A 17,432-nucleotide genomic window follows, 5' to 3' on the forward strand; every position below is an offset into this window, starting at 1 on the left:
AAAACCTCCTGAGAGACCACAGTACAGCCATTAACTCGGCACCATCCACAGTGACCTTCTTACCCTGGTGGTTATCGATTCATCCAGGCAGGCAGTTGGCGCTGGGGGGCGTGGGCGGGGAGGGTGAGGCGTCCTGGGCTGGCGTGCACCGCCTGTTGTAACCTGCTTCTGAATGTGAAATCTTCAGTGCAAGGAGGATTGGATGAGATTATGTCTAGAACGTCCCCCAGATACCTGGAAAGTATTAAAATGGCTTTTGTGGTTGAGCCTCGATCGGAAGAGAATTGCACACCTACCGTAAGGAGCCACAGAAATACATGCATTTAAGGACACTGAAGCCCAAAGTTAACGGTGGCTTAGAAGCCAACTTATAGTTTCTCATCACACTTGTGTGCTGAAACCAGTGGGTTACTTTGCACTGTGTCTTAAAGCAGAAATGCGATTCTGCCTGCACTTGGTCTACACCAGGGTGGCAGCCTCAGAGACGTGTGAGGAACCAGGTGGGTTTCAAATGAGTGCATGAGCTGGGACTACAAAGAGGGATGGCATTGGAGAACACTTGATGGTTCTCCAGAAAGGTGGCAGGTTTTATCTCCATATGGGAGAGCAGGCCAAGGAGTCTAGACCCACTCATTTTTCAAGACAAGTTAGAAGTGGGTCAATCTCGTGTAGACCAATTAAAATGGGCTGAATGGGCTGAACTTGGCGCACTTGGAACCGACCTGGCTTCCGCCAGCAGATGCGCAGGTGCCTTTGTCTGCAGGCTGAGCAAAATGGAATCCATCCAGCGCATGAGCAGCAGTGGCTCAGTTTTTCCCCCACAGGAATTTAAGACATTGTTCTGGCTGGGGGAGGGGGTTCAATATTCTTCCCCTATTTGATCTCAGGGAGGGTTATCCACAAGTAAAGGTTTATCTCTCTCATTATTCACCTCTTGGGGGTGGGTTTTAATGAGATCGGAGAAGAGAAAGAAGCAGAGGGCCTGGGAGAACCACAACTGGTCATCTGCTTTGGAACACCAAAGATTGCAGGTGGTGTGTGGACTCCAGCATGCCCTACCTGGTACCTTCATGTCCAGCTGGAACAAACATACTGAAGATTTGTGCCAAGACTCAGGCCTGAGGCAGAGACGAAGGAACATCAGTGGTTTCTTAACAAATGTCAGGCTCTCCTCCGCCTTCCTGTGACTGTCTTCTGGCTTTTAAAAAGAGAAATCTTTGAAATCTGTGTCTACAGATTTCTTTTTGGAGAAACGAATTAATTAGGCGTAGCCCAGGGTTTAAGGAATAAGCTAAATATTGAAAGCATCTCTCTGTAGAGCTCTTGTTTGTGCTTTTCCCTCCCAAACAGCCTATTGTCGAAGCAGTAGCCAGCCCTCTTAAAACATTCATCACTCAGCTCATCTTTATGACTCAGGAGACTCCAGTGGCCAAATGTCTCTTGATGTTCTGAAAGCCTTTATGCAATCGGCCCCCTGCCCAGGCCTCCCATTATTGCTCTGACATCACTTCTGCTCATCAGAAGCCCACTCTGCCCAGACACCCTGGCCGGGCTACTCCAGCCGCCTGCTGCTCTGCAAACACGGGGCGAGCCCCCTCCTAAGAGCCTTCCCCACTCCCGCCATTGGCTTCTCAGAGTAGCTTTGCAGCCCCTCCCTTGCCCCTCCACACTGTCCCCATTCCCTGTGTTATTTATTTTTAGAGTCATGTCCTCAGTTGCTAGGATCCATTTTGCTTGTTTCCCTTTTCTGTAATAGGAGTTTCAGGAGGTCTTGAGGGCAAACATTTTGGCTGTTTTGTTCACTGCTACATTTGTGGAGCTTAATTACCATGCCCCAAATCATGGTAATTGTTGGGTATATTTTGAGATACCCCCACCAGCATTTGCTCCCTATAGTGGTCTTCACTATGTTGGACAGATACTCCTCTTGCCATTGAATCCTGCTGGTTTTGTTTGTTTTTTAACATTTCCACTAAATGTACTTTGCTTTCCAAGTTTTCCTCATCAATTCTTCTTCCTAAACATTTTCCCCGTTTCACGATCCACTGTGTCTCCTGCTCACAGTCTCACTCAGAAGCCAGAATGATGGCTATCTAAAAATCTAAATCACGTGCTTACCATTCATTTCCTCATTTAAAATCCTGCAGTAATTTCACATAAAACGCTGTGTCTTTACACCACCCTGAGCCCTGCCTGGTCTGGTGACACTGCCTGGCTCTGTCCCTCTATCAGCCGAGGTCCTTCCTGACTCAGGCTGCTGTGCCCTCAGGATGTGCTAGTTTCCACCTGACTGACATCCTCCCCAACTCAGTTTAAATGTCCCCATGTCCCCTTTTCAGTTTCTCCGAGTATCTCTACTAGTTGAGTTCTGTCTACTTCCTTCGTAACGTTGAACACAGCAGTGACCCAATCCACGTGGAATTGTTTGGTCAACGACTACCTGTCTCTACAAGTGCTTAGTGAAGATAAGAACCCTTCCTTGGGGTGAGTGGGAGAGGGCTGCTTTTGTGTATCTGCAGCACTCAACATTAGTCACTCAACACTAGTCATAATTGGAGTGTAGAGAAATAAATGAAAACAGAACATATTGATACATGTTTCACAGCCCCGGGAACTGGGGGACTGTGCAGGGTGGTGTCTTATTAATTCATCCTGTGATTCTCTCCACAGAGACTACTTTGCAGAGGATGATGGGGAGATGGTGCCCAGAACAAGTCATGCAGCAGGTAAGGTGCCTGTGGACCCTGCCTTGAAAATTTACTGGTTACCTGATGATCTAATTGCCTTGAATCATAGGCTGTGTAAATTCATCATGGCTGCCATCGTCAGATTTTTTTCTGAATTTCCGAATTTGCTCCCACTACTGTAGCACCTCCCAGCACAGTGAAGTAAATCACAGCAGACACCTTACCTGAGCGCTTCGTACTTTTAATGACCCTGTAATTGCAAGATTAAAGACACTTGCAAAATAGTTAAAATAGATTCTGCCACTAAAATGCATTCTCCACTCCAGTATGCCATTAAAATGGATAAAACAACGGTGTCAACCTCACAAGTGAGATGAAGTGAGAAAAGCTTAGTACAGAGCATGTCAAGGAATAAGTATACTTAGTAGTTATTATCATTATTCTCATTGTCACTATCATCATTATTAATGTATTCTTAATGCCGTATCATTACTGTGCCAACAGTATCGAGATCTACCTGAATTTCAAAGCCCTTTTTCACTAAAACTTTTAACCAGTTAAGGGCTTTCCTTACCACGTGATTTGCCTTTTTCAAGCCAGCACAGGTGATCCTTATGCACATGGAAAAAAGTTTTTAATTTGTGGGAGTCACTCAGAATCAGCATTTGTAATGGTCTTTGTTAAATCTACAAACTTCAGGGGTCTCCCACACTCATTTGAGTAGTAGTATCCTCCATCTCGAGCTAACGGTCAAAGGACTAACCAGGGCAAAGTGGAAGGGAGTGGAGAAAAAGCCAGCTGCAGGCAAGATGTCCTGTTGGGTGCTTTCATTTATTATTTCACCACCTCATTCAAAAGCTCTGTGAGGCAAGTGTCATTTCCATTTTTATAGAGACAACAAATCTCAGAAAAATGAAGAGATTTGCTTAAATTCCCACAATTAGCAAGTGTCAGACTTCAAGTCCAAGCCTCGAAGGCTCTGCTCTTTCTATCATATTCCACTAACTATACAGTGTATTGTTGCTCTGTTTTATCAGATTTTCTTCCATTTAATAGCTTATTTAATTGAACATAAAAGAGGACAAAATCATTCTTGCTAATTTCTTTTAATTAAAAAATTTGCATTTACTCAAACAATCAGAATTTCAACAAGCAGATGCAATGTTATTTGCTTGCAATCACAGAGTGGTATACAATTAACAGAACAACAACTATTTTGTACAAGCTGAATCAAACACATCGAGATGAAAAAATAAATACCACCTCCATCTATAACTAATGTATGCTGTGCACTGAGAAAACTGCTGTAAATTTTGGCACCATTTAAAACCCCTCATGTTCTACCCAACAAGTCAGTGGCTGTTGAAAACACCATTAATGATAGAACTCTTGAGAGACACACTTCATAGTGTGTTGGTTTTATAAAAATAAAGATAGTATACAACGTCCAGTTTAAAAACAAATCCTATGGTTTTATGTTTCAATATCTTCTTGAGAATCAGTAGTATAAGGGGGAGTTCAGTGCTTTTAGATAAGAAAAAAAAACTGTGCTGGAACTGTTATAGGACAGCCCCGATATTGAACGGGTTGCCTGGCTGTGGGTCCTCACCCGCACTTACAAGGGACTTATGAATACTCCACTACAGGCACACACAAAAGGTTAATAAAAGGTTTATTTACAAGGGAAAAGGAAATAAGGAAAATGGACAACTCAGGGAGAAAATAGGGAAATAAAGTCTTTAATGCGTCCTACCCGATCCGCCAACCTGGAAACCCAAAGTCACTCTCCGAGCTGGCCAGACGCTGCGAGCTGACGGGGAGCCAAAATGGGGGACCCCTCCAAAGCCCACATGTCTGGCTTTATACCAACCTGGCTGCTTCACCCCACCCTCAGGTCCCAGCCACCTTCCCTTGGGTGGTGATGGGATGTGGAGTTCCCAGTGTCTTTGGCTTTGGCCTGGGGTGGGGGTGGAGTCCACAAAGCCTGTGTGGAATCAGCTTTAGGACAGCCTTTTCCCCCTAACAGAACCACCCTGTTTATCATCATTATTTTCTTCACCATCATTTTCTTGAGACTTTTTGTTTTTCTTCTTGTTCTTTTTTTTTTTTTCCAGCCTCAACAACTTTTGAGCAGACTTTACCCCAGAACATAGCAATAGCCTTTTAAAACGCTCCTTTGTTGGTTCTCATTTCTCTCAGTGTCCTCATAATAGCTCCAGTAGGTAGGCCTCATAGCCACCTGTGATTTGGGGGCGTGGTTTTCAAAACAAAACAAGAAAATGGCTGAAGGAGGAGAAACTTCTTTGGTACATTGGGACCTTCAACTTGTCTCTCTTCTACTCCCCCCACCCACTCCTTGCAGGGGGCTGTAGGTCTTCACTTCATTTTCGTAGCAGACCTTGTTCACCTTCACCATGTCTTTAAATTTTCCTTTCTCTTTAGCAAAAGAATGCTCTTTTCTGAGCATTTGAAAAGCCATTCTGAGAAATTGAAGTATCTAGGGATATTTCTTTGTGCTCTATCTGGCAAGTTTGCAGAAAGAAAAAGAAAGAAGAGGAAGGAATATTTTCTCCCATCCCACAGCTTGCCTTTCATTTTGTGGATGGTTTCTTCCGCGAGGCAGCTTCTCAGTTTAATTTCTCTTACTCGACTGTTTTCATTGAGCCCCCTGGGTTTCTGGTGCCCGTGCATATGGACAGGGTCAGTTAATTTTTGACAAAGTTGCCAAGAATATACAAGGGAGAAAGGAAGGAGAGAGAAAAGAAAAAGAGAAAAGGAAAGAGAGGGGAAATAACAGGGGATGACATTTTGCCTCTTGGCCCCTTTGGGCCTCTGTCCGTCTATGTTGAGTTCATTTTTTTCTCAATGAGGCACAGAGTCCCCCACCCCCACCCCCAGGAGCCCCTTGTGCTCTTACTTGCTCTGATACGATGGACTTAAGTGTGTTGAGATGTTATCACTCTGATTTTTTTAAGTTGTTCAATAATAAAGGCTCACTGTTTCCTTAAAAGATGTATTTTTCGGGCCTCCCTGGTGGCTAGAGGTTAAGTCGGCACTATCACCACTGCAGCATGAGTTCGATCCCCGGCTGGCCAGGGAGCTACCCCCATGGCGCGGCAGACCTCTCCTGCCTCGCCCACTGCTCCCCTCAACAGTATATTTCAGTCAATCTGCCTGTTCTGCTCCCCACTCTGTCACTGGTGAATCCTCACCCCCCCCACCCCTGTGCCTCTGGCCTACACCCCAGTTCTTATACACACACACAAGCACACACACACACAAGGATGTGTCTTTCTGTCTTCTGTCTAAGTCTGTAGTTCCAAGCCCACCTGAGTCTGAGGTCTGAGAACAAGGTGTGCTTGTCTAAGGAGTCTGAGGTCAAGGTGTGCTTGCAGGAAGCCCTGACTTATTCTTTCACAGTGTTTCTTCCAAAAGGCAGGACAGGTTAGCAGCCGCTTAGCTTTCCCAGGGCAGGACTTTCTTTGGCTAGTGGAATGACTGTATCCCTGCCCCTGTGCCTGTTTTCCGCTGTTACAATTCTCCTCCCCACTAAAATAACACGCTGGTTGCGTACACTCCGAAGGCCAGGTGGAGAGAAGAGGGCACTGGCTCTGTCCCTTTTTGGTAATGTAATCTTGGGCAAGCAGTTTCTGAACCTTTATTTGGCCATCAAATAACCACATCAGTCTATTTCATTGCTCGTTGTAATTTTATAAATAAACAGTTTATGTGAAACACTTGTGTACTGCCTGCTGAAGATGTTGGTTGGTATGACTGTTATTATTTCTCAATGATAATCTGAAAGATTCTCTGCAGAGAGATTGGTAGAAATGCTTCTTAGCTAGTAATGTGATTTTTTTTTAATAAAAAGGCTATTTCACTTACCTTTTGTTATGTGAAAAACCACCCTAAAACTTGGTGGCTTAAAACTGGCCAGTGGCCAGTTTGTGACAGCACAGCCATGTGCCTTCATTTACATGGTCCGAGTCTGCTTTGAGCACAAGAGCAGAACTGAGTTGTGACAGGCTGTGGGCCACGAGCTTAAAACACTCACACTCTGGCCCCATAAGAAGCAGTTTGCCCAGCTGTGGATTAAAGCAACAATGATCTATTCTTTTTCATAATCCTGAGCATTGGCAAATGAGGTATTTCTTCTGCTGACCTCACTTGGGGTCATTCAGTAGCTGCATTCTTTAACAGCCTGGCTGGGCCAAGGGCCCAAGACCACGTTTTTGGTCTTTCTTCCTCCGAGAGGGTAGACTAGGCTTCTTCATGGGCTGTTGTTCTGATGTTCTATGAAGGGTTTGAACGGGCCTGATCTCTAGAACTCATTGGAAAATTTTCTTCATATGCTCCTTGGTCAGAGTAAGTCACTGGACCAACTTAGACTGAAGGGTTGGAGCGACAGACTCTACTGGATGGGAACTTCACGTTACAAAGGCGCATGGACATAAACTAGAAGATGATCCATCACAGGCCACTTTCTGTGAACTATTTCTGTGTGGCCTGGAATTGCTCTGCATTTTATAGAAGCCAAATTCTGCTGGAATGTATAAGTTAGGATGATCTTCATGCCACGGTTATATAAAATTCTTTTTTTTTTTTTTAATAGAGGCATGTTTTATTTATTTATTTGTTTGTTTTTGTTTATACATGCACTGGGTACAGTCAGAAGCGCGGGAGGGTGAGAGAATTCACCAGAGCCAGAGCGGGGAGCAGAGCAGGCAGAAGGACCGAAGTACACTGCTGAGGGGAGCAGCGGGCGGCAGGAGAGGTCTGTGCGCCATGTGGGACCCTCCTCCGGTGGCCGGGGAGCAGCTGGGGACCGAACCGGCACCTCCGAGGCCGCGGGCAGCTTCGCAACCCAGCGCTCAACCACTGCGCCACCGGGGAGGCCCATATAAAATTCTTGACTGTCCTGTTTTATTGCCAGCTTTCCTTAGTGACACCAAAGACCGAGGCCCCCCAGCACCATCACAGACCTGGAGAAGTGGGGAGAAGCTTCCTTTTGGGCATTCATGCTCCATGAGGGCATTTGAAAACCCCCCTCAGGTGCAGACCCAGGCTCTTCGAGACTTTGAAAAGGTAAGTCTCGTGGGTGGGAAATCGTTATCTCACTCAGAAGCAGTGCTGTGGGTTACTGACTTCTGAAAATATGATGCTTGACTTAGTCTAGATTAAGGGCTTTCTTATATTGGTGTCTCTTTCAAGAAAGCGTCCCGATAAGCATTTGTGCTGTTGGCTGAGTGCCGACCTCTGAGGCTCCTGGGCCATTGCCTGCATCCTGTTTCAGCATTTGTACCCCTGGTTTACAACTCAGATAAATTCAAGAAGTTTAAATGGCACCCTGGGAGTCAGTGACTGGACCGTGGTAAGGCCAGGGTACCTAGTCCACTCGACAGGCATCATATTCTCTTGGGCACTCTGGATGTCTGGATAATGTCTCAGGTGGGATGTGACTAAGTCACAACCACTTCCTTCTCAACAAGAACCTGGCATTGTTGCTCAAAACTCCTGATTGAACTCAAGGGTTCTGTTTTGAATGTTTACCCTTAGATCTGGCCCAGAGTCAAATTACTGATGGTGTGATTCAGGTCTTCAGTTCCCTGGATTGATCCCAGGAAGTCTGAGTATTAGAACCCATCCTCTGGGATTTTTGTGACCTGGAAAGTGAGCCCAGGATGTCTTAGGGCAGGTGTGCTAAAAAAAGAAACAGCTCTTTGGTGCCCCCTGGGGGTTCTCCAGGGGTGAGGCCACACTTGAATACTGTGTAAATAAAGCTCGGAGGGATGTGGGTTTCTTTTGTTCTTGAGTTGATAGATTTTGACAAAAAAGGATAAAATTCCATTAAAAAGGGTTAATTAAGCAGTGTTGGCATGGCTTTGCCCTGCGTACCCATGACTTGTAAGTAGAAATGTTTCACTAAGACCCAGTGTACATCCTACTAGATATTCCTGTGGAGAAAGGATCTGCTCCATGTAATACATTCCTGAGAATTAAACTGCTACACTTAGCTGTTCTGTTTTTTTTTTTTCCCTTTCTTAGAGTTATCATGGATAACTACTTTTTTTTAACATCAGAACAACAGCCCTGAACAGTTGTATGGTGTTGGTGTTGGCAGTGGGGATGCTAACACCCCAACCCCTTTTTCTTCTTTCACCATTGCATCTGCCACAATCAGCAGAGTGAGCAGAGTTGCCTGCATGTTCTTTTACTTGAGAGGCAGTTTAGATAGTAGAAGTGAGGGGTGCCCTCCACTGATAGCCAGATGCTATGGGAGAGGGAAATGAATAGCCAGATGCTGCGGGAGAGGGAAAATAATGGGCTGGGTTGGGCAGTGAGCAGGGGTCAGCAGACTTTCATATGTGAAACTAAGTCCTTTGCTCTCAGCATTCAGATCTAATATTGCTGACTAGTTCTTGCTTTTCACTATTGGGAACCACCTGCAGAAACCAAATTAGGACAGAGAACAAGTCAATTAGATATACCTTAAATCACCCACCCTCATGTGTCAAACAAATAAGTAATTTATGAGTTTGTCATCAAAGTCATTGCCAATAACAAAGCTGTGTCATGCTCACTAGCCTGTTTGTCCATCCATCCATCCATCCATCCATCCATCCATCCACCCACCCACCCACCCACCCAACCACTTATCCATCCATCCATCCATCCATCCATCCATCCATCCACCCACCCACTCATTCATCCACTCATCCATTCATCCACTCATCCACCCATCAATCCATCCACCCACCCACTCACTCATCTACTCATCCACTCATCCATCCACCCATCCATCCCATCCATCCATCTAGCCATCCATCCCTCATCCATCACTCACTGATCTATCCATTCATCCGCCCATCCATCCATCCTGAAGACTCTGAATGAGAGCAGCTAGCATATGAAGAATCTCCATAAAGAGGGATTAAAACAGGGGTGGAAAGAGCACAAGAGACTATGGTGATGCTTCACAGGTGACTTGGTGGTGGGAATTTTATGGGGACTACACCTGAGAGGAGAAATCAGACACTGTAGAAAAAGGAACAGCGTTGTAATGTGTGTGTGTGTGTGTGTGTAATTATAAGTGTGTGTGTGTGCGGGCGCGTGTGTGTAATTATAAAAAAAGCAATCTCCATGAGAGGATTTGCAAATCAGAGAAAAAATTGGTTAGAAAAGATAATGGAGGAATAGGGGCGTATTCTAATGTTCTACCCTAAAAAATGTAAAATACTAATTAACAAATTTACCTTGGGTTGTAAAACATTTAATCAGCAGCTTTGGGGTAAAGGTTGGGAAGTTGTGCTTGGAGAGTGGAAGGGGGCACACTAAAGGGTCTGTGCCGGAGAAGGGGCTTCTCAATTCTTACGTACTAATATCTGCTTTTGTCTCCTACTATTATTCTCCATCATGGGCTTCCCCTCTTAATTCTGAACTGCGTGGAATTTCAAGCTTATTCGTGCTTCCAACTTTACACTGTCTGGAATTCTTTTCCTCTGCTATTCTTTCCCTGGTTAAAGGGTTTTTGTGCTTCAAGCTTTAGCTCAGGGGCTCTTTTTTTTTTTTTTTTTAAATATGCCTTCTTGACTCTCCATTCATAAAACATATGCCCAGACTCAAAATTCTCTAAGGTCAGACAATACCTCCTGCTCATCCTTTTCCAGCCTCTGGAATCTAGCATAACGCAGGCACACAGTAAGCACTCAGCAACTGTTTATCAACTAAACTAAACTTGTTGAAAAGTATTGAAGAAATGTGTGAAGAGGAGATTTATAATTTGTCCCACCTGTACTCAGTAGTCTCTGAAGGTATTCACAGTAAACTGAAGAGTTTTAAGAAGCCTATTGGCACACTAATTGATTTAGAATAGGAAACTGGGAAATTAAGAAAAATGTACTTATTTTTAATGGTGAATTTAAAAGAGGACAGTTCTCGGGCCTCCCCAGTGGCGCAGTGGTTGAGCGCTGGGTTGCAAAGCTGCCCGCAGCCTCTGCGGCACCGGTTCGATCCCCGGTTGCTCCCCGGCCACCGGAGGAGGGTCCCCCATGGCGCGCAGACCTCTCCTGCCGCCCGCTGCTCCCCTCAGCAGTGTCCTTCGGTCCTTCTGCCTGCTCTGCTCCCCGCTCTGGCTCTGGTGAATTCTCTCACCCTCCCGCGCTGCTGACTGTACCTAGTGCTTGTATAAATAATAATAAAGAAATAAATCTTAAAAAAAATAAAAGAGGACTGTTCTCTCTAAATCAGGATGAAAAAATATAAATTTAAAATTAAAAGAAGCAGAAACCATTTGAAGTATTTGGCAAAACTCATTTAGAAGGTCATAATAACTAATAATAATGGTATCATTGAGTGGTTATTATGCACTAAGCACTTTTAAGGAAACCACATGTTTTATTTCAGTCCTTTTTCTGTCAAATGAGAGAAATAGTACTCTTACTCCATTAGACCAGCAAAGAGACCCCAGACTCAGATAACTTGCCTAAGGTTATACAAGTATAAAGGGCTAAGCCAGAAGGACGCCAGTGATTCCAAGACTCAGGTAAATGAGAGGCCCGGCCAGAGGAGAGCCTGCTTGTGGAGGGACGTGGGTGGTTTGATTTTATGCATAGACTCAAAACGACAGCTGTTGGGGCACAGCCGCAGAGGGCCAGGAGCCCGCACCACACCGTGACTTTGGAGAAGCCTCCACGGCCCTCTCCTCTTCACACATTTTGTAAGATTGTCATCTTTGCCGTGAGTCGGTCAGCAGGACCAGTTGGAGTGTTTGCCTAATTATAGCCTGAAACCAGCTCTCTGCAGCCTGGATCCAGCCACAGTGAGTCAGCCTGTTTGAGGTCCCGCCCGTCTTGGCAGATTTTCCACTTGGGTCATGAAGTCTGTGTGTCTGCGTGTGGGAGCCCTCAGTGGGCAATTCTGTGCTGAGGACCCCTGAGCATCCCACAAGGGGTGTCACCAGCACAGTCCTGGTTTCTTGTCTGAGTTGAGTGAATCTGGGTCATGTGAGGGTGGCCTTTAGGGCCAGAGGTTTCTGTGCTTGGTGAGTGTTTCTGTGTAATTCCAGCCTTGCAAGATAAGGGCTACCAGAGAAGGGATTTTTCACTAAAAAAAGGCATTTAAGCGCCCCAGGCCACACTGCGCAAGCCTGCTGGTTTTGTTTTCACGGGAAAACGAAAAGTTATAAATGAGGCATTCAAATAGCTACTGTATGAGAAGACGGGAGAATCCTAAATTTTCAGCAAGTAAAAGCAAACAATTTTCTTCTTTTTAAACAGGATTTTTCAGAGGGATTCCACACAGTCATCCCACAGAACTTTAGCTGCAACATTTTTTCCTAAGCAACATTGCTAAGGAGATTAGCAACATTACTAACAACAAAAAAAATGTATCATTTTTTTCTTAAGACTTGAGTAAGTAAAAGGACTGATTAGGAGTGCTGCAGATGGTACCATTCTGAAGCACATACAATCTGATTGGGGCATAAGAAATTCAAATTATACAAAATTCAATTTAAATAGCATTGAAGGCAATAGTGGAAGAGATAGCACAAGATTAATTACCAAATGTATATCTTTAAAACCTAAATATGGGGGCTCCCCGGTGGTGCAGCGGTTGAGCGCTGGGTTGTGAGGCTGCCCACAGCCTCTGCAGCGCTGGTTCGATCCCCGGCCACCAGGCCGGAGTCCCACGTGGTGCGCAGACCCTTCCTGCCACCCGCTGCTCCCCTCAGCAGTGTATTTCATCACTCTGCCTGTTCTGCTCCCCGCTCTGGCTCTGGTGAATTCTCTCACCCTCCTGTGCCTCTGACTATACCCAATGCCTATATAAATAAATAAATCTTTAAAAAAAAAAAAAACAACCTACATATGATAAGCATTTTTAAAATTTGTAAGTATATATAACATATAGGCACACACATACATGTATATATAAACTTTACAAAGTTATAAATAATAGCTCACATTTGATTATATAATTAATCAAGTAGCTTTATCAAAAAGAATGAAATTACAAATATTTAACAACCCTGAAAATTCAGAAAGGTATAGCAACCAACAGAATAGAACAATCACTGGGGCCTCCCTGGTGGCGCAGGGGTTAAAGACACAGTGCTATCAAGCTTTCACCAGCCACGATGGCAAGAGTTTGATCCCCATCCGGCCAGGGAGCTACCCACATGGCGCAGCAGACCTCTCCTGTCTCCCGGCTGCTCCCCTCAGCAGTGTGTTTCAGTGGATCTGCCTGTTGTTCTCCACTCAGTCTCTGGTGAATCCTCTCACCCACAACACTGGCCTGCACGCCAGCTCTTATATGCATAAATAAATAAATCTTAAAAAAAAAGAACAATCACTTCCAAAGAGGAAATAGCACTGGAATGACAATCATTCTAATTTTTTAATTATCTCCTTTCTGTTTCTTTATCAGAACTGGTTTCTCCTCTTCTCTAGACAGAGTTCTCCCTGTAGACCTTGAAGGATATTCATTCCAATAATAATTTCCATTCTGAAAATGCGTTTTAAAAATAACAAAACCACTGAGAGCAATCCATATTTATTGCGTACTCAGGGCTCTGTGAATGGACTTGGCTTGTATTGTCTTCCTCAATTATTTTAAGTCTTTCGAGGTTGGTACAACTATTGTCTTTGTTCGTATAGGGTGAGCCACTGAAGCTAGGAAAAGATTAGTGATTTTTAGAAAGTACCAGAGTTGGGATTTGAACAGTATGATTCTGAGTCTGAACTCGTAGACGCAGTTTTATATCTTTATGGATCCTCCCCAATCCCCTTAATTGTTCATTCACTCCACTCATGCACTCACATATGGGAGAATCTTATGTGCTGGGCCCTGTGCAGCTGTGAGATGCAGAGTGATCAAATGCGAACACAGGAGAAGATGTGTTTTCAAGAATGGATGTTTGTTTCAGATTTTATACCAATAAACTATTAGAAATAATCTATCAAGATGAGCATTGATTATTTCAACTTGATCCATGCATCCAGCAGAATATCTTAGAGTGATGTAATGGCTTGGAAGGATGTCCATAATTACAAACTGAAGATTAAGCAACAAATCAACAATTTGACTGCATAAGATCTCATTTTCGAGGGAGATCTGGAGGGATAGATATACATATATCTGGGTGATGGAATTAGTCATGATGTTTTGTCCTCTTTGTAACTTTATATATTACCTGAATCTTTCTTTAATAGTGTGTGTTCATTTTATTTATCTAACCACTTAATGCATTTCTGGAACTCTTACCGTGTGCAACAATGTCTTAAATGCTGCAAATACAAGAAAGAATAGGCAGATATGGCTCCTGCCCTCATAGTTTTACAGATTACCTGATTGCAGCAGAAGGTAATCATGACAGAAATAAAGGGTGCTGCACAGTATTTAGAGGGGGCCCCTGATTGCAAGAATCAAGGATTGTTTCCTAACTACGTCTCATGTGGAACCTGAGGAGGAAAAAGAAATAACTATTAATGTAGGTTGGGAGTGGGAAATGAAGACTGTTCCTTGCAGGGGAACAGCATGAAGCAAGATTCAGAGGAGAGAAAAATGAGTGCACTGCAGTGAGGTAGCCTGTCTCGGGCAGGGTCGGCCTTAGGCCAGGGCTACCTGGACTGTGAAGAGTTAAGTCTGGAGAAAAATACCGGATGGTCTCACTCATGGCAGGAATTTAGAAAACCTAAATAAGGGACCAGGAAAAAGACTAATTATAATTAAGTAAAAATCAAAATCAACAAGCAACTATAAGCTGGAGATACACTATGGGGGGGGGGTAGAGGGAGTAGGATCAAAACAAGGGGGGATGGGAATTGTATGGGGACTTATAACCAAGATGAAAATGCATACATTGTGCAAAAATGAAAAATGATGTAAAAATATATATAAAATTAAAAAAATAATAATAATAAAGAAAAAAAAAAGACTGGAGAAAAAGAGTGAAGTCAGCACACAGGCTCTTGCAGGTTCTGTAGACACTTTTTGAGCTCTGTCAGAGCTCAGTGGGACGCCACTGGGCTTTTAACAGAGGGCTGACTTGAGAGTTTTTCCTTTCGAAACATCCCTTTCTTAGGCTTTTGTTTGGATTAGACTGGAGGGCTGGAGTCTACGGCAGAAAGAGCAGCGAGGAGACTGCTGGTGTGTTCCAGGCGAAGACCGACAGTACAGGAGTGAGAAAAATGAACACGAAAGACAGATCCCTCAGCAGTAGAAGTGGGAGGCCACACGACTGATGGGATGGAGACCGGTGAGGAGGAGGCACCCGTTAGGACCTGCCACCCCCCCCCCCACTCCCATCCCAGGCCGGGTCGGCGCCCTGCTGTGAACTCCCAGGTCCTCTGATCCCCTAAGTCTGTCTTTTTGGTTGGAATCTGCGCTCCATCGTGGAAGGCCTGGGTTTTGCTCGCGGCTTGCCATGGTGATCAGCACAGTGCCCAGCACGAGCAGCCGTGTCTTTTCCTTTTTATTGTGTTTGCATGAAAGGATCACACCAAGCGATCTCCCTTCAACAACCAGCATGTGCCGCGACCCACTGAGCAGGCAGCTGTAGCAGCACTGTAACCAGTACACAATAGCAGCAAACCCCAAACAGCAGTGGAGTGATTGTAATTTGGGGGAGGAAAATAAGGCATTTTCCTGTCCTTAAGGCACTCTCAGTGTAGCTGATGAGACAAACAGATAGTCCTTGTAAGGAGTGTGAGTCCATGACAGCTGAGGAAGCTCTCAGCAGGGGTCCGCATCCCGCTCCAGGGTCAGCGAGGCCTCCTTTAACAGGCATATCTAAATCAAAGTGAAAAATGACAAATATCCCAACTATTCAACAAAATAGAATTAGTTAAATAATTTGCGCTCTATTCCTCCAATCTCCTCGTTATTTACAATTACATTATTTAAGATGATGTTGAGATAAATACTGTCATGGGAGAATGTTTATAACAAGTTAAGTGGGAAAAAGTGGTATTAATCTGAATGAGGGCTCTATGGGGGGAAAAAAAAAGGCAAGTTGGAGATCATTAAGTTAGCGCTAAGGGGGAAAGAAAAGGAATGACATTTTAAGCTAACACTCTGACCCATGAAAAGTCCTGGAGGCCACAGAGGGGACGTGAGCTCAGAAATAGGGGACTATTTGTCATGACTCGGGCATGAGAGTGTCCTCTGAGGTTCCAGCTGGCTCTGCCTCCTCTCCCTCCTCCCAGCTCCTGGCCCTCACCCTATTACTGCAGCCATGGATAGCTCTTAGCCCTAGAGAGTCCTCATTGTGCCTTTGAAATTGCCTTCTTTCCTAGAGGAAGATGGGGAAAGGTCATGGAAAATCTAGAAAAATAGGTTAGGACTGAAGTTGATGTGTCCCCCTGAAAACTAGAAGCTCAGCAAATAACCTTCCAGGCTTGCAGCAGTTGTAGACAAAGACCCAGTCCCTCTGGGGTGGGTGTGGCAAACCGATGGAGAATCCAGTTTGGGTCCTGGGGGCCCAACTCCCCTGCCTCCCGTGGAGTTCATCGAACTGTCTCTGGCTGCACTATTTCTGACCGGGCCCTTTATTTTTGGTGACTAGGGAAGTTGTTGTTTTGTTTTGGTCTGGTTTTATATAGTTCCCAGCGCCCTAATGTGGTAATGACGACGACACTTTGTTATTCCAGGATCGAGGGGGGTGTGGGTGTCTATCTATGGTGGGGAAGGCAACAGGAACATCATCTGAACCCCTGTCCTTTGACCACACCGTGACACAGCTGAGGGTCGGGTGTGGTTGCCGACCTGCGGTAGCAGCTCTGGTGTTAGCTCTCTTGTCCTTGGACTAGTATTTCAAGACAAGGCTGCCTTGAGCTTGGATGTCAAAATGTTTCTGCGTTCCGGCAGAGAAAATGGAAAGATATTATTAATGTTTTAGCATTTAAAATAGTCTGAAACTTCAGAAACAAGAGTTTCAGGAGGAAGTTTTGTTGATTGTGCAACCCGGGAGAAAATGGCCTTTGTAGGATTTGCAGCCTGCTCTCTGCACAGATGTGTGGGCCGCTGGGCACAGACCCTGTGAGAGGTGAAAGGCTGAGGAGTGGCAAGGTCAGCTGATGGACTTCCAGGGTCTCCTTGTTAAATGGCGTAAGGGGCTAAGTCTCAGCGCTATGGAGCTGTCCACAGCCTCTGCAGCACAAGTTTGATCCCCGGCCAGGGAACTGACCCACATGGCACAGCAGACCTCTCCTGCCTCCCCGCTGCTCTCCTCAGCAGTGCATTAGGTAGATCCACCTGTTCTGCTCCCCACTCTCTCTCTGGTGAACCCTCTCACCTCCCAACCCCCCTCACCTCTGGCCTACACCCTAGTTCTTGTATGCATAAATAAATAAATAAATCTTTTTAAAAAAATGTGCAAAAGCTGAGCATATTCTTCAAGATAGCATAATGAGCACATTCTTCTGTTTACAAAAATAGATCATTATATGCAAATCACAGTTTCTTTCTGTTGTATCTGAGGATTGTAACAAAACTGTAGCTTAATGAAACATAGTAATCCCTGAGCTTTCCACGTTTTTGAAACGTGACCTGCACATGTGAATGTGACATGAAATGAGACCTGAGCTCACTTAGAGCCCCTAAGTTAGACAGGCTTCACTGTTAGGGTCCCATCATCTACATAGGATTAATAGGCAGGAGGTTTAAAAATGATCGAGTCTAGACCACTTGCTTTTAATTGAATTATATTGAACTTTGTTGAAATGAATATTACAAAAAGTCTTTTAT

At 44.7% G+C, this 17,432-nt stretch overlaps 1 protein-coding gene across 4 annotated transcripts in view; it reads left to right on the forward strand.

The window, feature by feature from the left end:
* Positions 1 to 17,432, forward strand: part of PDE4DIP (phosphodiesterase 4D interacting protein) — a gene marked incomplete at both ends in the record, with an annotated part of 154,230 nt that overhangs the window by 27,515 nt on the left and 109,283 nt on the right. For 3 of the 4 annotated variants that reach the window (XM_084241826.1, XM_084241827.1, XM_084241828.1), the window contains 2 exons: positions 2,684 to 2,726; positions 7,621 to 7,772. In XM_084241826.1, the coding sequence (XP_084097952.1) occupies positions 2,699 to 2,726; positions 7,621 to 7,772 (180 nt within the window). Of the gene's footprint in view, positions 1 to 2,670; positions 2,727 to 7,620; positions 7,773 to 17,432 lie in introns of those variants that run through there. The other variant, XM_084241829.1, reaches the window with a different exon arrangement.

This window comes from Talpa europaea, assembly GCF_964194135.1.
Source record: "Talpa europaea genome assembly, chromosome: 9".
Classification (NCBI taxonomy): domain Eukaryota; kingdom Metazoa; phylum Chordata; class Mammalia; order Eulipotyphla; family Talpidae; genus Talpa; species Talpa europaea.